Here is a 22,070-nt window from a genome sequence, read left to right on the forward strand (position 1 = left end):
GAGGGTTTAGTTCACACTGAGCACAATTTCTTCCTATGATAAAGAATTAGAAGCTGAAATCCAGCCTTCAGACAAAAAGACTGGAGTTGACAAAGTCACTGACTGGACTTTGTGGTGCTCAATAGCAGCTGAAGGGGCTATGTCAGCTCCTTCCTCAAACAGTTTCACTCATGTAGGAGACAGACTTAAAAGTATTTGACCCCAGAAGACCCCATATTCATGAGGAATGGTCAGAAAGAATGACAGAACCACTGAAACAAACAAACAAACAAAAACAACTCCCCCCAAAAAAGAAAGAAACAAACAATAAAACCAACAACCAAATGAGACTTGCCTTTGGGATTGGGACTGCGGTGGTCGCAGACACGGCACTGGGCATTGCGGAGGGGCCGTCCCGGGACGTGCTCCACCAGTTTGCAGAACATCTCTGGTCCCTTCTCCCCACAGGTGGCATTGGTGGAAATGTGAGCATTGCTGGCCAGGTTCAAAATGGCAGGGAACAGGCCTTGAAGGAGATAAACCATTATCAGCCCCATCACAAGGTAAGCAAAATACAGACATGAGTGTGACAGACAGATCTCTGAATGTACGATATGATCATACCACATGGACAGCAGCACTGCAGTCCTGTCTGTCCCCACTCAAACCCAGGACTCTGCTTCAGCCTCACATGGGTCCCCCCACCTTGTACATGACCCCATTTCAATCCTTCCAGGGATAATCACCCCTGTCTAAGGGATGCTGCAACTGGGCTAATAATGGACCTGCTATTTCACTCCACCTTCACATTCTTCAATTAGATCAGGTTGTTCAGAGCCCCAGACAACCTGATATGGAACGGTTCCAGAAGTGGGGAATCTACCACTGCTCTGGGCAACCTGGGCCAGTGTTTTACCACCATCAGTGTCAAAGTTTTCTTCCTTCTCTCAAGTTTGAGTCTTCCTCTTTTAGTTGAAAACCATCACCCCTAGTCCTGTCACAACAGGCCCTGCTAAAGATTGTCCCTATCTGAGCCCCTTTAAGCACTGAAAGGCCACCAGAAGGTCTCCCTGGAGCCCTCTCTTTTCCAGGCTGAACAACGCCAGCTCTCTCAGGGCTTCCACCCCTCTTATCATTTTTATGTCGTCCTCTGTCCCTTCTTCAACAGGTCTGTATCTCTCCTGTGCTGAAAACTCCAGGACCAGACCCAGCACTGCAGGTGGGATCTCATCAGGGGGGCAGAATCCCCTCCTTCTACTTGCTGCCCATGCTGCTGGGGATGCAGCCCAGGATACAGCTGGGGCTGTGTAGCATGGGAAAGAGCAGCCTGAGAAGGGATCTCTTCTCAATGTTCAGCAAGAGCTAAAGGGTGGGGTTCAAGAAGGTGGGGCCAGACTTTCCAGTGGTGCTCACTGATAGGACAAGGGGCAACAGGCCCAAACTGGAACCCAGTAGGTTCCACATAAACATGTGGAAAAAATTCTTTGCTGTGAGGGTGCCAAAACCCTGAAGCAGGCTGCCCAGAGAGGTTGTAGAGTCTCCTTCTCAAATTCCAAACCCCTACAGACACTGTGATTCTGGGCAACCTGCAGTGGGGAATGACCCCCCTTCAGCAGAAGGGTTGGACAAGATGACCTCCAGAGGTCCTTTCCATTCTGTGATTAGCCACTGTAATGGCTATTTCTACTTTTTACATTTGGCTCTTCTTTTGAATCAAGTTCCATTTGCAAAAGCCTGCCAGAGCTGTAAAATAATCAGCAGATTATCCTAAAAGCGAGTGGTTAGGAGCCTTTAGCAAAAGAAATCTGTTTTACAGATAGCATGAGCTCATCTCAGGGTCTGGTGTGGAACAGACTTCTCTCTTATGACTGTTCAGGCTGCAGTACAACAGAAAAAAATGAGAGGTTTTTGTCTGTTTGTTGGTTTGTGTTTGTTTTGTTTAGTTGGGTTTGTTGTTGTCATTGCTGTTGTTGTTTGTTTGCTTGGGTGTTTTGGGGTTTTGTTGGTGGTGTGGGTTTTTTTTTAACCTTACTGTGTGATGGGAACCACACTCTAGTGCCCTGAAAAGAAAGTAAAACTTATTCTCAAGTGTGTTAACAAAACAGTCAAGTATTAAGACAAATTATTCTATTCAAGTTGATGCTGATGAGGGCTGAGGAGCTGCACTGCTGGAGAGATGCAAACTGCCAAGAATTCCCTGGGATAAGAGGCTTAGAAAATTGACTGTGGAAAGATTGAAAGGGTTGTTTACTCAGTCTGGAAAAGAGACAAAGAAGGGTGTGTGATAACAGCCTTTCAGGTAACCAAAAGTTATAATCAAGATGAGAGAAAATCAGGAATGCAGTAAAGAGGACTAAAAACATGTAACTTGTAAAGGGATAATGCACCAGAGAAGACTTGTCAGGGATTTTGAGCAGTATCCCACACTGGAAAGACTTTGGAAAAAACAAACTTCATAGGTTCTTTCATTGTGGACTTCTTTTATTGATAACTGTTTGAATTAAGCATAATATTCCCCAGATATAAGGCAGTAAGGGAGAAACAGAGAGTAGGTTTTAGAAGATAATCAAAGTGGCAATTACTGGGTCATGTACTTGTATCACAAGAACCCCATGAAATGTTCCAGACCAAGGGGAAGAGTGGCTGGAAAGCTGCCCAGCAGATCTTCTGAGGACAGTTGAGGGAACTTCTCCTGTCTAGCCAGGAGAAAAGGAGGCTGAGGGGAGACCTTCTCACTCTCTACAGCTCCCTGAAAGGAGGCTGTATCAAGGTGGGCAGCAGTGTCCTTTCCCTAGTAACAAGTGGCAGAATGAGAGGAAATGGACTCAAATTGCACCACTGGAAGTTTAGGTTGGATATTAGATGAGACTTCTTCAGTGGAAGGGTTCTCAAAAGATGCAGAGACACAGTGCTGAGAGATGGTTTAACACAAGAGTTACATAAGGGTTGGAGTTGATTCTAAAGGTTTTTTTCCAACCAAAGTATTTCTATAGTAGTGGACTGTCATGGCAATGAGGCTTCATTTTAATCTTAATTAGTTTAATCTGAACATTGCAGATGAAAGTTTGCAGTGGTTCTGCTAATAAAACCATGCTTCTTAACTAGCTCCTGTAAACTCTGTGCTAGCAGGAATTTTCCTTTCAGCAGGGCTAGAGAAAAAATTGTGATCAGTTCTCCAGACGATTCCTCTTGGCTTGTTCTAAGCTAATTGTGAAGCTTTTAAAGGGGTCCATGATGCAGCATATTTTTAGGCAGTGTCTCCACAAAGTGCATTATAATGCAGTTTGAGTGCTCTATTCTAGTTTTCTTGCTGACTCTAAGAGAAGGGAGTTAGCGCTCAAATAGCTGCTGTTAGAGTTCAGCCGTTCCAACCCTTTCATTTTAGGGAAATCAACCTGAATTTTCATTGGGATTTTGATGCAAGTGTGTAGAAAAGGTTAAGATGGGGACAACTGATGTTAAAGTATCTTGAAGGTGAATCTATTGAGCAGGCAAGGAATCTGAACACAAGCTTGATATTTAGTAAACTCATTTAATCCCAAACATGAATAAGACAGAAGAATTAAGCCAAATCTGAACACAGAAAGCCCATTGTTGCTGCACACATCAGCTCTTTATGTTGGAAATCACATCTACTTTGTTCACTGCTTTATTACACTCAGAAAAGAAAAAAAAAAAAAGGCAAAAATACTTAGGGGTGGAATCAGGCTGTTGCTTTGCTGAATGCTTCCAAGTTGCTCAAAGAAATTTAGTTGGGAGTCTTGATGGGGTACACTGATATACAATCCAGAAAATGTTGTGACACCTTCTGGCCACAGTGCTTGGCTTGCTTCGGATAATATTCTGTCTTTATTTCCCAACAGCTTTTGTCTCCTGATTTCTTAAAAATCCATCAAACAGAATCCCAGCACAGTGCATGTTGGAAGGGACCTCTGGAGATCATCTAGTCAAACCTTCCTAAAGCAGGGTCACCCTCACAGGTTGCCCAGGATCACAATGTCCAGGCAGGTTTGGAATCTCTCCAGAGATGGAGATTTCACAGCCACTCTGGGCAGCCTGCTCCAGGGCTCTGACATCCTCAGAGGTCCCTTCCAACCCCATCACTCTAGGATCCTGTGGTTCCAAGACCATCTCTTCCTCAGAACTCACAAACACACATCATATAGTGACTTTGTGGAGTATCCTCTGAAGATTTTCAAAACCCACCTCAATGTGTTCCTCTGTGACCTGCTCTAGGTGACTCTGCTTTGGCAGGGGATTGGACTAGATAATCTCCAGAGATCCCTTCCAAGCCCTGACGTGCTATGATTGTCACAAGACACATTCTCACACTGGCAGTAGCAAGGATAAGGATGCAAAGACATGAGTCAGTGTGCAAATACCTAACACTGAAGGAGCTTGAGCAACTGATTTGCAGCCTTATCTGGAGATTCCTACAAATGAGCTATCTTGCTTCCCCAAGGAGTGCACATCAGCCATGACAGCCTTCCACTGAACTTCTAACACTAGCTTTTACAATTTGGTATAAAAGGTGTGGAATTTGTGAATTGTGGAACAGCCTAGGTTGGAAGGGACCTCAGAGATCATCTACTCCAACCTTCCTGCCATGGGCAGGGACACCTCTCAACCAGATTTGGTTGCCCAAGACCTCAATACTCTTTATCATGCCTTTTCAAAATATAAACATAGAATGGTTTGGGTTGGAAGGGCCCTCCAAAAGTCATCCAGTCCAACTGCCCTGCAGTGAGCAGGGAAATCCTCCCACTGGATCAGATGACTCAGAGCTTTGTCAAGCCCGACTTTGAATATCTCCAGGGATGGTGCTTCAGCTACCTCCCTGGGCAGCCTGTTCCAGTCCTCCACCACCCTCACAGTAAAGGCCTTGTTCCTAACATCAAATCTAAATCAACTCTTCTCTGATTTAAAACCATTGCAGGCCTTTGTGAATGGTTCCTCTGCAGCCTGCGTGAGCCCCCTTCAGGTACTGGAAGGCTGCTCCCCCAAGCCTTCGCTTCTCAAGGTTGAACAACTCCAGCTCCTTCAGCCTGTCCTCATAGCACAAGTGTTCCAGCCCCCAGCTATGTTTGTGGCCCTCCTCTGGACCCACTCCAACAGGGTGCCCCTTATCCTATGACTGTGTGAAGTCTGTCTGCAGCCTTCTTGCAGGCCTCCTTCAGGTACTGGAAGGTGGTGTTTAGGTCTCCTCAGAGCCTTCTGGTCTGCAGGCTGAACAACTCCAGCTCCCTCAGCCTGTCCTTGTAGCAGAGGTGTTCCAACTTCCTGATTGTTTTCATAGCTCTCCTCTAGACCCACTCCATCAGGTCCATGTCCTACCTGTGTTGAGGGTTTCAGAGCTGGATGCAAAACTCCAAGTGAGGTCTCACCAGAGCAGAATCAAGTGGCAGAATCCCCTCTCTCAATTTGCTGGCCACGCTTCTTTTGATGCAGCCCAAGACACCATTAGCCTTCTGGGCTGCAAGCATACATTGTTGGCTCATGTTCAGCTCCTCATCTACCAGAACTCTGAAGTCCTTTTCTGCAGGGCTGTTTTTTCTCACCTCACCCCCAAGCCCATATTGATACTGAAGTCTGTGTATCTTTTCCATCAAGTCTTCTTCCAAGGATTGATTTTTTTTTTCCATCCAGTGTTGGCCTGCTCAAGAATTCACATCAAAATTGTCACACCAAAGCAAAAGAGCCACAAGTTGACAGATGGGCAGGCTGCCAAGGAACAACAAACCTGCCAGAGCATGAAATTAGGTCATTCTTGTTCACCCAAAGCTTTTTGCCCATGTTGAAGAGTCTACATTGTGGTGTTTGTTGGTTTGGGGGTTGTTTTTCTTCTGTGAACTCTGAGATTGCTTCACCCCTTAAAGGGTAGGAGGCATGAGGATGGGGCTGAGCTGTTCTCAGTGATCCCAGTGACAGGACAAGGGTAGTGGGCACAAACTACAACCCAGGAGATTTCATTTGGACTTAAGGAGGAACTTTTCAGGGTGCTGGAGCACTGAAATAGCCCAGGTTGGTCATGGAATCTCCTTCTCTGGAGAGATTCCAAACCCACCTGGATAGTGTGATCCTGGGTGACCTGCTGTGGGTACCCCTGCTTTAGCAGGGAGGTTGGACTAGATGATCTCCAGAAGTCCCTTTCAACCCCTGCCATTCTGATTCTATGACCTGGGCTTGCAAAGAATTTTAAAGGTTTAGTGGTTTAAGCAACTTCTGCAGTACAACCCAGTATCACAACCAAACAAAAATGTTCTTTTCCCAAGCAAAACTTAATTTTCCCATGTAAGTATAAAGGGCCTCTTGACACAACCAGCATCTCCTTGGGATCATAAATGAAGTATTACAGCAATAGCTGCCCTACAAAGGAACTTTGAAATGCATTTTTCACTTGATTCATTCATGCTCGTTATTCACCAGTCATCTCATAGAATCATAGAACAGCTTAGGTTGGCAAAGACCTTTAAAATCAAGTTCTCACTACAAGAAGGACTTTCAGGTGCTGGAGCAGATCCAAAGTAGGGCAACAAAGCTGTTAAAGGGTCTGAAGCACAAGTCCCTTGAGGAGCAGTTGAGGGAACTGGAGTTGTTTTATCTGGAGAAAAGGAGGCTCAGGGGAGACAACCTTGCTTTCTATAACTCCCTGTAAGTAGGTTGGAGCCAGGTAGGGGTTGGGCTCTTCTCCCAGGGAAAAAGCAGTAAGACAAGAGGAAATGGCCTCAAGTTGCTGCAGGGGACATTTATGTTGAATATTAGGTACAATTTCTTCCCCAAAAGGGTTGGCAAAACCTGGAACAGGCTGCCCAGGGCAGTGGTGGGGTCCTCATCCCTGGAGGTATTTAAAAGCTTTGTAGTTGTCACACTGTGGGACATGGTTTAGTGGTAGATTTAACAGTGCTGGGCTAACATTTGAATTAGCTTCAAGGTCTTTTCCAGCCTAAAAGATTCTATAATTCTAAGTCCAAATATTAACCCTGCACTGCCAAGTTCACCACTAAACTGTCCCTCAGCATCGGATCTGCACATCTTTTAAATACCAAATCAAAAGTTATTTCACTTCCCTCATTCCAAAAACTGGGTGGTTTTTCTTTCCACTTTCCTAATATAAATGAACTGTCTAAATATCACAAATTGCAGCTGCCTTAGATGAAGTTCAATTTATATTTAAAATAAGTGGAATTTTCAGCATGGGTTCATTAATGGAAAGTGTTTTTGACACAGCAGGGCTACCAGCTCTCTTATTTTACATTTTTTTTTCCTCAGACACAGCAGAAAAATGTTCTCATTCCAGCAGGCACAAAGCCATTATCAGGGCACACACAACCCTGTATTACTGCCAGATCTTCCTAGGGAGGAGGAGGGAGCAGCTTGAATGGAGCCTGAATGGAGCTGAAAGGATTTGCAACTGTGTACACCAAAGACATGCAAAACCTGATCATTCCCTTATCTCTACTGACAAGATTTTGCAATCTGATTTCAATGGTTAATTGGGAAGCAACCTCTGTAGAGTTTTTCTGCTCTATTTGACAGTAAATGCCTTCATGAAAGCCAAAGGCATTTGTGTCCTAAGGTAAAGTCCTGAAAAAGTATGATTCTTAAGGACACAGAAATAAATAGGGGGGAAAAAACACCAAACTGAAACAAAACACAATCATTACTGCAAACCTTGTTAGAAGATCTTTTGTATATTGCCCACCACTGCTGCATAACTCAGGCAGCAGCATGGGACTTTAATCAAGTGTCTTGAAAGTATTTTGCCTTTGGCCTGAAAACAAGAATTTTGCATTTCAGCCCAAAGGGCAAATTTTAAAGAAAAGTCTAACAGAGCAGGACTGAGAGTTCAAGTAATTTCAGATCAAATTCAGCAATGTTACAGTACTCAAAAAAACCCCCAACAAACTCAAAACCCAAATCCCACACAGAAACACACCAAAAAAACCAACCAAAAAAACCCAACAAACCAACAACCAAAAACCAAACAACCAGAACTACCGAAAAGAAAAAGCCAAACTCCCACAAAATACTGAGAGAGACATTTAGTATCCTACCCTGAAACATCTCAAACCTTTTGGCTTAATGACATTCATCGTCCTTACGAAAAGGTAAGGAGGAGCTGCTCAAGTTTCACAGCTAGATTGTATCATCATCACTTTTCCACGAGGAAAAACTTCTTTGTTGTGAGGGTGCTGGAGCCCTGGAGCAGGCTGCCCAGAGAGGTTTGGAGTCTCCTTCTCCAGAGACCTTTAAAACCCAAGTGGATGCAATCCTGGGCAGCTTACTTTCTGGGCCACCCTGCTTTAGCAAAGACAATCCCCAGAGGTCCCTTCTAACTCCCATCATGCTGGGATTCTGTATCATCAATTGATGCTATGTGGTACATAGAAGGGTTTCTCTCCTTTGGGGCAAGCATCCTGACCTCTTCTCTGCCACTGCACCACCGAGATGCTCTTTCTTACCCTCACTGCAGCGGGATTTTCAGCCTTCCAGAGATACTGAAGCTTGGATTTGTCCATTTACAACCATCAGCTGTGGCAGGACAGCAGTAGCAGATCCCTTACACCAAATACCCATGAGTAGAAAGCTTTTGAGCAATCTGACAGTGGAATAAGCTGCTCAGAGAAGTGGTGAAGTCTCCATCTCTAGAGGGATTTAAGAGTCATGTGGATGTGGTGCTGAGGGACATGGTTTAGTGTTGATCTGACAGGGCTGGGTTAATTTACCAGAACAAGAGGACACAGCCTCAAGCTGTGCCCAGGGAGGTTCAGACTGGATGTTAGGAAGAAGTTCTTCATAAGAAGAGTGATTGGCCATTGGAATGGGCTGCCCAGGGAGGTGGTGGAATCACCATCACTGGAGGTGTTTAGGAAGAGACTGGATGGGGTGCTTGTTGCCATGATTTAGTTGATTAGATGGTGTTGGGTGATAGGTTGGACTCGATCTCAAAGGTCTTTTCCAACCTGGTTAATTCTATTCTATTCTAATGGTTCAAATCAATGATCCTAAAGATCTTTTCCAACCAAAACAATTATGATTCTGTATCACTGCAGCTAAACATCAGTGTGGCAACCTCTGACCCATGCCAAGCAATCATGAGTTGTATCTGCTGCTTCATCACCATCTTCAGATCATATGCCATCATTCATTGCTATAGAAATATCTACTCTCCTTTAGTCATCACAAAATTCATCTTGAAGTTCCAGTCACATACAACTATTTCTCAGAGCTTGAAATAAAGCAGCCTCCTCCACCTCACAGAAAACCCGCACCCTGTTTTATAGAATCATTTCTTCAGTTAAAAGTGTCCCCATTACAATATTATCCAACATGCAATGAAACTGAGATGTCCCTTGGGTGACCACTCTCCAGTGGCCATCCATTTGACTAGTATTTGCATTCACTACATGCCTTTAGGAGTCACAAACTCACTATGGAGGACATTGCCAAACACATTGTAAACCAACTTCAAGGAATATAAATCAGGATAGGGCTTTGAAGAATTTATTCCTGCGAGTTTTAGCTTAAAATTCATGTTTACTTCTAAAGCCCACTTCAGTAACCAGTTCACAGCTGTGCACTAGCAAGATAAATTTAGTGTTTCCAAAAGTCCTGGTCAACTTTTTGTGAGGTTTATTCTTAATATAAAAATAACCCCAAAATAAAACAATCCCTTAAACACTTTAGAAACAACTGTACAAGCTAAAGCTAGTCCTGGACTGTCATGGATTCAGTGGCCAGATACTCCTAGATGGATCTGGAATAACTCTGAGAAGTCAGTGAAGACTGGCCAGGTTCCATCCAGCCTGGCAGCAGTTCTGCCCTGTGGTGGGAGTTGTGGAGGAGAACCAGGCTCAGCCAGGCTCTCCAGCCTACCATCAGCCAGGGCATCCAACTCATCAAGTTCTCTCGCTAACCCAGCACTGTCAAGTCCACACTAAATCATGTCCCTCAACACAGCTACAGGGCTTTTATTTTTTTCATTTCATCTTCCTCCAGGGATGAAGACACAACCACTGCCCTGAGCTGCCTGTTCCAGGGCTTGACAGCCCTTTTTGGGGAAGAAATTGTTCCTAATATCCAGCCTAAACCTCCTTTGGCGCAATGTAACTTTGGTGCATCTTCTTACCTTATTACTTGCTCCCTGAGAGAGAAGACTAATCCCCACGTGGCTCCAGCCTCCTTTCAGGTAGTTGTAAAGAGTCAGGTCTCCCCTCAGCCTCCTTTTCTCATACCTAAATAAGTCCAGTTTCTTCAGCTGCTCCTTACAAACCCAGTTCTTCAGACACTTCACCAGCTTCATTCTCCTTCTTTGGGCACACACCAGCACCTCAACACCCTTGGAGTGAGAGTGTCAAAACTGTACATGCACCCAGCTTATCCACCACCATGGGCTGTGATTGAAAAGCTTTGTCTTGCTCACATCCATGTAAATTAAATGAGGGACAACTCAGGTCTCTGCTCCAGGCCTCCCTGGCTAGGCAGGTTCAGGCCACAAACTGTTCCAGAAGCACCAGTCACTACTGAGTTTGTTTCCTCCTTCCCACCCAAACAGTTCTTGATCAGGTGATTTGTGACAGAAGACAAAATGCCTGCTGTGCTTTCAGAAAACAGAATCCAAAAAAATATCAATAGTCATCTAAGTGAACATCACTGCTGGCTCCAATGTCCATTTATGCTTAATGGAGCTTAAATGGTTGAACTCCAAGGTTTATTATAGTCAGCAGGACTTGTGCTTTGTGAAGAGGGACATCCCCAACTAGATGAGTTGGGGATGTCCCTGCTTACTGCAGGGGGACTGGACTAGATGAACTTTGCAGGTCCCTTCCAAACCAATGCATTCTATGGTTCTAAGAGCTATGATCTTGCTATTAAAGACTTCTTGCTTCATCAAGGTCACAAAGGAAAAGAATAAAAGTATAATCCAATCATTAAATCAAGACTGTAGAAGATGTTTTGAATTGCCCATATGAGTTCTGCATGATCCTCTTAAAGCTTATACCAGTATGATGAGAGGCAGTGGACACAGACCTAGCTTCAAGGTCATTTTGGAGCAAAACAGCAGTAAAAAATGCAGGCAGAGCCAAAGGGAAAATAAAGTTTCCACTTCAGAAAGAACATTTTTTTAAAGAGCTTTTCAACCTCAATTCTCATGCAGGAATCAAGAGGTGGGGGATGGATCTCTCAACAATGAGCTCACAGCAAAGAATTGCATTATGCTTGCAAAACAACTCCCAGCTCTGAAACTTCAATCAGAAAGAATTGGTTGGGGAATATCTCTGACAGGGTCAGAGATATTAAATGGCAGTTAAAAGTCATCAAAAACAATCAAGTTAGATGATAGACCAGAAGGAATTGCTAAAGGATGAAATCTACTCTGCCTACACAAAGCAGCAGCGGGACCATCATAGCCTTGCCTGGAAGGAAAAGCCAAGACAAACCAACCCGAGTCCATCAACCCACATAAGTTGCTGCTTCACACAGCCTGCAATGTTGGACCACTTTGGGTAGGGCAGTGGGTGAAGCTGCTTGCCCTGCAGCTCCCCCTCCTTCCAACAGCCCTCTGGGCTCACACAATCATTAGAGCAGAAGTGATTCTGGAATCATAAAATCATTATGTTTGGAAAAGACCTTTCAGATCATCAAGTCCAACTGATAACCCAGCACTGCCAAGTCAACAATAAACCAGGGTCCTCAGCGCTACATCTACACAGCTTTTCAATATCTCCAGGGATGGGGACTCCACCACTGTCCTTAAGGAGAGCTGTACCCATACCCTAGTGCCCAGAAACACCACATAAGTACATATATAAAGTACCACTTCAGTACATATATAAAAGGAAGTTTGACTGATGTGCACCTAAGGTTTATGCCAACAAACCACAACAATCCAAGCTGATCTAACCAATCTCATCTCAAAAAGCTTCTCCAACACACTATTTCTGTTGGGTCATCAAGGGATGCCTGGAGGACAGCAAAAAGATGTGGAAGGCAGGCAAATTCCACCTGAAGATCCTGTGTCAGACTGCTGTAAATACCAACAACTGATTAACGCATGCTGATAGCCCTGAATTTCTAGAGATGCATTTTCTAAGCCCTCAGGGAATGGAGAAAATATTTATGACACTTTTTTTTTTTTTTAATCTTAGTCTTCTATCTACTTAGAATGCTTTCACGGGATTTTTCTCTGCTACATACCTTAGTAGTCTGAGAAAAGAAACAGTATGTGGTTTGTTGATGCTGATTCTTTTCAAATAAGAGAGTGAAAAAAGACATTCAGGACTTTCTAATCAAGATCAAGCACAACCTTTCCCCCACAGAATGTCCAAATTATTCTTTACAGATTCCCAGAAAAGTTTCTTGCAGTTTTCTTCTCTCCCATCCTCAAGTCAAGCCTTGATGAGGAAAGTTTGCACCTAACAGAGATTCATTGCCTTTTACATTGCCCTTTTTGCACTATAAATTCATTTTCACAGAACCACAGAACTTCAGGGTTGGAAGAGACGTCAAGGATCATCCAGTTCCAACCCCCCTGCCATGGGCAAGGACACCTCACACTAGATCAGGTTGCTGAGAGCCACATCCAGCCTGGCCTTAAAAATTCCACAGACGGGTTTCTACCTGCTCCCTCGGCAACCTGTTCCAGTGTCTCACCACCCTCATAGTGAAGAGCTTCTTCCTAATATTCAATCTGAATCTACCCACTTCCAATTTTATTCCATGCCCCTATCACTACCCAACATCCTAACCATTTTAACACAGTTGAGCCCCATTTTTTAGTTAATAAAGGTTCTTCCACAGAGCTTTGCTGGGGTATGCCTAGTCCTGAAGCCCAACTGAGAAGCAGCTGCTGCAGCTCCGTGTTCCCAGGACCAGTCTGGAGTAAAGCTGAGCCTGTATTTCCAACAGGCATATACACATAATGCAACACATATACACCTGTCCAGTGATACCAAAGATAGAACCACACAAATGACACCACCAGGGGTCTTGTCCTGCGCCCTGCTCCAGCTAATCAGGATGAAAACCCACAAGCAGAAAGATCAACCTCTATTGTACTCAACACATATCCATTATGGATCCCCTCAGTTATTAATCAGGATATCCAGCCAACCTCTGCCGCATAATTGGCCCTGGAACTTCTTGTCCCAGTTGCCTAATGCAGACATAGATACATGCAGACAGATGTCTTGGCTGGCCCCTAGACCTCCAGTAGTTGCTTTTGATCTCCTGCTCCCTCCAGTATCACAGAATCACTTTGGTTGGTAAAGACCTTTAAGCTCATAAAGTTCAACCTATTATTTAACTCTACCAGTCTGGTGTTAAGCCATGTCCCTCATCACCACATTTATGCATTCTTTAAACACCTCCAGGGATGGGGAGTCAACCATCCCCAAGGGGAGTGTGTGAGAACCCTTTAATGAAGAAACTTCCAATATCCAACCTAAACCTCTCATTCTATCACTCATTACCTGGGAGAAGAGACCAGCCTCCACTTTGCTACAACCCCCTTTCATGAAGAGGATAGAAGCCTTCCCATTTTCCTTAAGTCTTTGTTGCTGACCTCATGGAAACAAGCCATTGGCATACACCAATCTATGATGCAATATGGCAAAGTACCTATGACTTTTTTATTTTACAGCTCAGACAGAAAGCATTTTAGGATGCAACATCCAGCTCATATTCCAAGTGTAAGCAGTCTTTCTTCTTTGAAGATCAAGACTTTCTTGGTCACAGAACTGACAGATCCAATTCTTTAAGTCTGGCTGTAGCAGGGCAATGAAAGGTGTCAGAGCTACCCATCTAGGCTTCTAGACTAAAGGCCAGATCAGAAAAGAAAACCAAAAACCAACACAAACAAATCAAACCCCAAAAGGACTGAAATACCTTCCTGCAAAAAGGTGTCATACCTACAATAAAAGCACATCACCTCTGAGGTGGAATTTACCATCCTGAATTAGACACCAGAAAGTCCTTCTCCACTAAGTGGAAGAAGCAGTCATTCTGGTTAGAGTGCCAGGTCAACCCTGTAAAGAATCCAGGAGAAGCAGGTGAAATACAAAAGCATCTTCTCTTTAATTCAGGCACCTGATTGCTGGTTGCAACAAGAGGAAGGTCTGTATTTGGTCATCCTTCCATCTTTGTGCGCCGCAAAGACCTGACTGCTAACTACATCATCAGCTTTTTTTCTTGCCCATGCTCCTTCTGCATCCATTAACCTCACACTCTTGGCTGCACAGTAGCTCAGTTTCAACTAGAGGTTTAGAGAGATTACACACACACACACACTTCCCCCTCCCCTGCATTACCTACCATGGCAGCTTGGTAATACAGCCCTTTATTCAGAAGTTGGAGATGCGGGTTCAAACCATCTCAGTCTAAGGAGATTAAGCTAAATCTCCCACTTCCTGGGCAACTGCTGGAACAATCTGATTCCTAAACAAACCACCTCAGTTATGTGGTCCTAATTTGTATATTAGTCATAGCCCAAGCATACTTAGTAAACCAGACTCTTGAAGCAAGGTAGGTTTGAAACCCAGATGATAAGGGTGAGAATTATCCATGCTCGGATCTGAACAGCACCTCAGGCACTTTCCTGGGGCTACTCAATCCCCTGAGCATCAGCACTTAAAGACTGTCAATTCCAAAACTCAGTGTAATTAAAACACATTCCAGAGGAGCAAAGCTACTACATAAGCTTCCAAAAAAGCTCTCTGCTTCTGAGGTTGTAAAGTAACTCATTTAGATCCTGACACTAGTGACACATGCCGAGAGAACTTCTCACTACAAATACCTGAAAGGAGGTTGTAGGTAGGTGGGGGCTGGTATGTTCTCCCAAGTGACAGGACAAGAGGAAAAGGTCTTGAGTTGCACCAGGAGAGGTTTAGGTCAGATATTAGGAAAAAACCCTTCCCTGAAAGGATTGTCAAGCCCTGGAACAAGCTGCTATGGGAAGTGGTTGAATCATCATCCTTGGAGGTATTTAAAAGACAGAGACATGGTGCTGCGGGACATGGTTCAGCGGTCGATTTGGCAGTGTTGGGTTAATGATAGGACTCAATGATCTTAAAGGTCTTTTCCAACCTAACCTATTCTATGCTTCATGAAGAACTGCTTCATTCGTTCATACAAGAGACTCAACTTCTAGTACTGGATTAATAGTTGGACTTCATGATCTGAAAGGTCCCTTCCAGCCAAAATGGTTCTACAGCTCTCTACCTGAAAATGCAAACCCAAAGTCTCAACATGTTGAGGACACTTTACCAGAACACCTGCAATTAAAATACCAACTACATTTTATAGGTATGCAGATATTAATCTGTAGGCTGAAAGAACCAATTATTAACCTTCAAAGTTAGTCAGTGCAGTGACTTTACTGTTCTGTGTTGCTCTGTAGTGGACTTCAGCACTTTGACAGACTCTTGCAACCATCCTATGTTCCAGTTTCCTCATTTGCTGACAGAACAAAAGCAGGAATGAAGAAAAAGGAAGAGGAAGGAATACCTGTGGCTGTTTAGGCTGGAAAAGAGCAGACTAAGAGGGGATCTTCTCACTGCTTATTGATAGTGGAAGGGCAGGGTGCAAGAGGATGGGGCCAGACTCTTTTCAATAGTGCCTAGTCAAAGGATAAAGGGCAATGGGCACAAGTTGGAAGCCAGGAGGTTCCACCTGAACTTCCTCTGTGAAGGTGTTGGAGGCATGGAGCAGACTGCCCAGAGAGGTTGTGGAGTCTCCTTCTCTAGAGAGATTCCAAACCCACCTGGACATTGTGATCCTGGCCAACCTGCTGTGGGACCTCCAGAGGTCCTTTCCAACCCCCTCCATACTTTGATTCTGTGAAAACAAGAAATGCTGACATTTCTACCAAGGAACTCTCCATGGGCATGCCATGATCCTGTCCCCCAAAACTTCTCCAATGCAACAGCTCAAGAAATCTTTCTAGCCTCACCACAAACCATGCTTTAACATCATCACAATGATTACAAGTCTGAGCTTCAGCTGTTTACTTTCCACAAAAGCAGCATGGCTATTCTAATCTGCATCACATTCCACACATTGTTTTAGGATCAGTTATCTTGAATCCTGGGTTTTTCAAGGCAGTTACCAACTAGAAGGGTTTGTTGCTCACTGATTCCTCAGATCTGTGTTCTCAGGCTGAGAAAAAACAGTTGTATCAACTTAGTCTAAAAGGAATAATGTTCTTATGACCTGATTTTTCAACTAGAAAATACAATTATGAATTTTAATCAGCCCAGGAAGGGTGGCTCAAGAACAATCAAGTACACTGGTATCTTCAAATCTCTGACAGAAAAATATGCATCCTATTAGGATGCCTTTAACAATGTGAGCTACTACATAAAAGCTGGAGTATCAGCACTGAAAAGCTGCAGCAGATGACTGCAGTAAGATCACAGCATATGAAAAAAAAAAGCATTTTGTCACCTACATTTTACCAGCTTTGGGAGAATGCCTACCTTTTAAAGATGTGTGCTAACACAGAGTCAAGTAGGAGTTAGTAGGGAATTAAGGTTATTTAGTGGGCATAAGGTCAAAAATCATTAAGGTTGGAAAAGACCTTTAAGATCAAGTCCAGACTTCTACCCAGCCCTTCCCTCACCACTAGACCATGTCCAAAAGTGCTATATCTACTCATTTTTTAACACCTTGAAAGATGGTGACTGCACTGTCCCCCTGAACAGTGTCCCACCACTCTTTCAATAAAGAAATTGTTTCTAATACCCAATCTAAACTTCCTCTGGCACCACTTGAGCCCATTTCCTCTTAGCCTGTAAGTAGTTCCTTGGGAGATGAAACTGACCCCCACCTCACTGCAACTTCCTTTCAGGTAGCAATAGGGTCTCCTCTCAGCCTGCTCTTCTTCAGGCTAAACAATCCTTCAGACTCTCCTCATGAGACATGCCTTCCAATGGTATTTTACAAAAAAATGGTACCTTACCAAACAAACAAAAAGAGTAGTAAAAAGGGAAATTTGCACATTTTTGTCCTTTTTTTTCATTTCTAAGACTCAATTTTCATAATCAAGGTATAGTGTCATTATTTGCAGGCTGAAACATATGGACTCAGGAGTTTACTTGAACTACATTGTGTCCTCTTTACCTGGTGAATGAAGTTTTGTACACACGCTGGTATCAATAAACACATTCAGATGCTAATCTCCCACACTACACCCATCTCGAACACCGCACTTCACCACAACGAACACCAAGTCACACATCTGCTCAACACATGCCTTCCAACCATTTTCCATTCCAAACTTTGTTTAACGGAGCCCTAACATGCCTGAGGACTAGGGAGTAAGGAGCAGTAGAAATTCTGCTGGTGAGCCTACCAGGAGCCGGACAAAAGTAAGAGCGTGCGGCGTCCACACCTCACAACCCAGCATGGCCAGGGAAACGCTGGTGCTAACTCCAGGCTCACTGGGAAGAGCCAAGTTAGGGCACTTTGAACAAAGAGGATGCGTGCGATGGAAGTTATTGGCAAAGCTAGAACTCGCCGGAACCCGGCTGCCGTGTACTGGCCAAACCCACGTGTGAAAAAGAGAAAACTTCGCTAAATTACTTCCATCCTGCAAAGTGGTTTTGATCTTAACTCCTTGAAATAGAGTTGAGCCTGGTTTATATAAGCATGAGGTATCCTCAAGGTCCGCCCGCTCCTCTCCCTGCTCCGGGGGGGCAGCGGTTACCTTTAACCCTGCTCCCCCCTGCCCCGGGGAGCCGAGCAGCCCCTTCCCCCGGGTTTGAGCCGCTCCACGGCGTCTCTCGGCTCCCACAAAGGCAGCAGGCGGCCCCGGAGAGGCCGGGTGGAGTGGCCCCCGCCGCTGAGGGAGAAGAATAGGCTCCGGGAGGGAAGAGGAGAGGAGGGGGGACGAGAGTCTGCAAAGTGTGGGGGTGAGGGGAGAGGAAAGATAAAGGAGACGGAGGCGTGGAGACACCAGCCCCGGTAGCACAGCACGGACCCCTACGCCGGTTCGTCCCTGCTGCACCCGCACCCCCCGAGCCCCGCACTCACCTCGGGGCTGGCTCTGTCCCGGCACCCCCAGCAGCCAAGTCAGGGCCAGCAGCAGCCACCACCGCCCGCTACTGCCCATCGCTGCTGCTGCCGCCACCGCCAGAGGGATGGAAGGAGGGACGGAAGGAGGTTACCGGCCCGCAGCCTGCCTTTTATCAGCTCTCTGCCCGCTCCGCTCCGCTCCGCCCCCACACCCACCCACACACCCACCCACACACCCACCCACACACCCACACACACACACACCCACACATCCTGCCATGCACCCCTCACACGCACACCTTCGCACATGTACGCACTCATGCACACACTGTTACACATATATGCCCTCACACACCCCTCAGATATGAACGTACACCTTCCCATGCACGCATCTTCACATGCATACGGTCACACCTCCCCTCACACACATCCCCCCCACGCACACCCCCTCACACCCACACACCCATGCGTGCCGTCAGACACACCCCCGTCACACGCACACCCTCCCTCATACATGCACACACACACTGCTTCATGCACCACTCTTCACATGCACACAGCCTCTCTTACACACACCCTCACACACACAGGCTCACATACTGCCTCATGCCCCCTACTTCACATCCACACAGCCTCTTACACACATGCTCACATATACCCTCACATGCACTCTCTTACACATGCTTTCCCACACACACTCCCCTTGACACACACTCTCACACACTGATACCCACCCCCTCACACACACATGCCCCTCACACATTGCCTCAGCCCCCCAACTTTACAGTCTCATAAGCACAACGTCACACGCACACCCTCACACACACTCTCATACATGTACGCACAAACACACACACACATATGCATTCCCTTCTACACCCACTCCCCTCACATGCATCCCCTTACACTCCCCACATGCACTCACACACACACATATCATAGAATCATGGAACTAGAATAGAATAGAATAGAATAGAATAGAATAGAATAGAATAGAATAGAATAGAATAATTAACCAGGTTGGAAAAGACCTTCAAGATCATCGAGTCCAACCTATCACCCAACACCATCTTATCAACTAAACCATGGCACCAAGTGCCTCACTGTCTCCTCTTAAATACCTCCAGGAAGGGACTTCAAGGATCATCTAGCTCCAACACCCCTGCCATGGGCAGGGACACCTCACACTAGATCAGGTTGCTCACAGCCACATCCAGCCTGGCCTTAAAAACCTCCAGGGATGAGGCTTCTACCACCTCCCTGGGCAACCTGTTCCAGTGTAATTACACCCACGCTCATGCACATCACACACACATCCTCACACATGCATTCACATGTGCATACCTTCACACCCCCACTCATACACATCCTCCCACACACACCCTCACATCCACACACCCTCCTACCCTGACACATGCACCCTCTCACACATGTAACCTCACTCATACACATAAACCTTCACAGACACATACACAATCGTGTGCCCTCACACATGCACATCCCCACACATACACCCTCACACACACATCCTCACATGTTCAGGAACCCTGTGCCCCACACCATGTGTATCCATCACTACAAACCCACCCCTGAAGCACTTGCATCCTCAGGTGATGCGCAGCAGCCTTAGATGTTTGGCATGTGCAACAAGTCCAAGTCTAGCACCTAAAGCTTCCTGGAAAGCTGTAATTAATGATCCAGGACCTCATTCCTGTGGTGATAAATCTTCAAGACTCCACTCCACATAAACAGGTTCACAGATTAACAAATTGCATTGGGTTAGAAGGGACTCTCAAAGGTCATCTTGTCTAGCCCCCCTGCAGTGAGCAGGGACACCTCCAACTAGATCAGGTTGCCCAGGACCACATCGAGTCTGATCTTGAATGTCTCCAGTGACAGGGCCTCAACCACATCCCTGGGCAACCTGTTAGCAATATTTCATGACTCTCATTGCGAAGACCTTCCTCCCTATGTCCAACCTAAGTCTACCCTGCTCCGGTTTCAAGCCTTGCCCCTTGTCCTATTGCACAGGTCCTTCTCAACAGTCCTTCCCCAACCTATCTATAGCTCCCCTTCATCTATTGAAATGTAGTTATAAGGTCTCACTGGAGTCTTCTCTTCTTCAGGCTGAGCAGCCCCAGTTCTTTCAACCTGTTCTCATAAAAGAGGTGCTCCAGCCCTCCAGCTCCAGCTTTATGGCCCTACTCTGGATCTGCTCCAGCAGGTCCATCAGCCATGTTTGTTCTCTCCTCTGTCACTAAATGAAAAGCTTGATGACTTTTGTCCCATAGGAAGTCTTTGCAAGTCTTTAATGACCAGTTGCCTCTTGAAACTAGCATGCAACTCAGTGAACTGGGTGTAGAAATTCCTAAAGATAGAGACATTTCTTTAGCACTTCAGGGAAGTTCATTCCTGGTTTAAGGTTAGTCAGGTCCCAGAGGTCATATCTACAGTTCTCCTTAATGAATGTTTCAAGTCGGTTGCAGCAAGCAATGATATTTTCCTGGGGAATAAAACCTGCATGCCCAAAATAAATGGAGGGAATTTCAGTCTCTCAAATGCGAATCTCCACTATCAACATATGCTGCTTGGATTTTGGAGCCTAGAAGAAAGATGGAGACAGACTGACAGGACAAGGGGTGATGATTTTTCAACTGAAAGAGGGAGATTTAGCCTAAATAGAAGATGTTTTTTACAGTAAGAATGGTGAGACACAGGTCCATGTTGCCCAAAGTGGTAGAAGAAGGTCCATCCCTTGAACCATTCCAGATGAGGTTGGTTTGGGCTCTGAGCAACCTTTCTAGTTGAAGATATCCCTGCTGACTGCAGGGGTTGTTGGTCTAGGTACCTTTAAAGGTTCTTTCCAACACCAAGTTGTTGGCTGGTTGTTTTCACTGATTATAGTATAGAAATTCAGGAAAAGCATTTTACATGATTTGCAAAAATTAAAGCTATTTCTTATCATATAACTTGGAGTTATGAGTTATGCCTGAGGGCAAAGAAATTTTTGTATTCAAAATAGACAAAGAGGAAAAATCTATGGGTCAAGGAGAAAAAGGTGAAAAGTTTCTGCCCTAAAACCTTATCAAAGTCCTTCAAGGCTGCAAATAAATAATCCTCCACAATTGTCCCTTCCAACAGCTCTGTCCCTTGCTCACACCAGGAACTTCTTAAATTTCAGGACAAAGCAAGGAGGAGGAAAACAAAACATCTGTGGACAGAAAAGTCAACACATTTCAATGTGTCATTTGGTCTAAAATCATTGAGGTCGGGTTAAGGAATCCTCTGTGAGGGATCATGAGTACCAGCTGGGAGTCAAGTACAAAGGAAAAGGGAAGAGGGAGCATCTGTGCAGCAGAAAATCCTGCCAGTTTATAGCTTGGTAATGAATTTAACTGTTTCTCCAGCAAGCTGAAGAGCACTGCTGCACATCTATGCAACATTAACTGTCAGCTTGTTATTACACACAATAGTCCTCACCGGGGTGTCCCACAAGTTCTAGAGAATGTACATTGAGATCCAGCTCTGGATTTTATCATTTGAGTCAATTATTAGAGGCTAATTAACCATCTCCATACAATTCATAACCAAAATATACACACTGAATTTGTCTGCAGGGCTATATCTGGTCATAAGGAAAAATTTCTTTCCTCTATATGTGCTGGAGCACCGCAGCAGCAAAGTACTGCAGCAGGCTTCCCAGAGAGGTTGTGCAGTCTCATTCTCTGGAGAAAATCCAAATCCACCTGAATATTGTGATCTGGGGCATCCTGCTGTGGATGACCCTGCTTTAGCAGGGGGTTGGACTAGATGATGTCCAGAGGTCCTTTCCAACCCCATCACACTGGGATTCTGTGATCACAGGTTTTCAGAGTCCATTATAATCTCCAATTTCATTTGAGTTTGTTCCTTCATGGGGAAGAATATTATTGTGTTTCCTGTCATTTCTTCTCCCACAGTTCATCAGTTTTACAAAGTACCAGGCAATGAAAATGATCCCTGGTTCAAGTCAGGGCACCATGAATATAATCCTACCCACAAAATATGCAAAGATGTGATTACAGTGAACTTCTTAAAGT

At 45.0% G+C, this 22,070-nt stretch overlaps 1 protein-coding gene across 1 annotated transcript in view; it reads right to left on the reverse strand.

Annotated features, from left to right (window-relative positions):
- The window catches only part of LAMA1 (laminin subunit alpha 1), a 111,491-nt gene extending 93,388 nt beyond the window's left edge, over positions 1–18,103 (reverse strand). The window contains exons 1-2 of the mRNA XM_009909928.2: positions 18,010–18,103; positions 335–505 (exon numbers count right to left, since the gene is read on the reverse strand). Of these exons, the coding sequence (XP_009908230.2) occupies positions 335–505; positions 18,010–18,088 (250 nt within the window). The 5' untranslated portion in view covers positions 18,089–18,103. The remainder of the gene's footprint in view (positions 1–334; positions 506–18,009) is intronic.
- Between the last annotated feature and the right edge of the window lie 3,967 nt (positions 18,104–22,070).

The sequence above is a fragment of the Dryobates pubescens genome, chromosome 9 (genome assembly GCF_014839835.1).
Source record: "Dryobates pubescens isolate bDryPub1 chromosome 9, bDryPub1.pri, whole genome shotgun sequence".
Classification (NCBI taxonomy): domain Eukaryota; kingdom Metazoa; phylum Chordata; class Aves; order Piciformes; family Picidae; genus Dryobates; species Dryobates pubescens.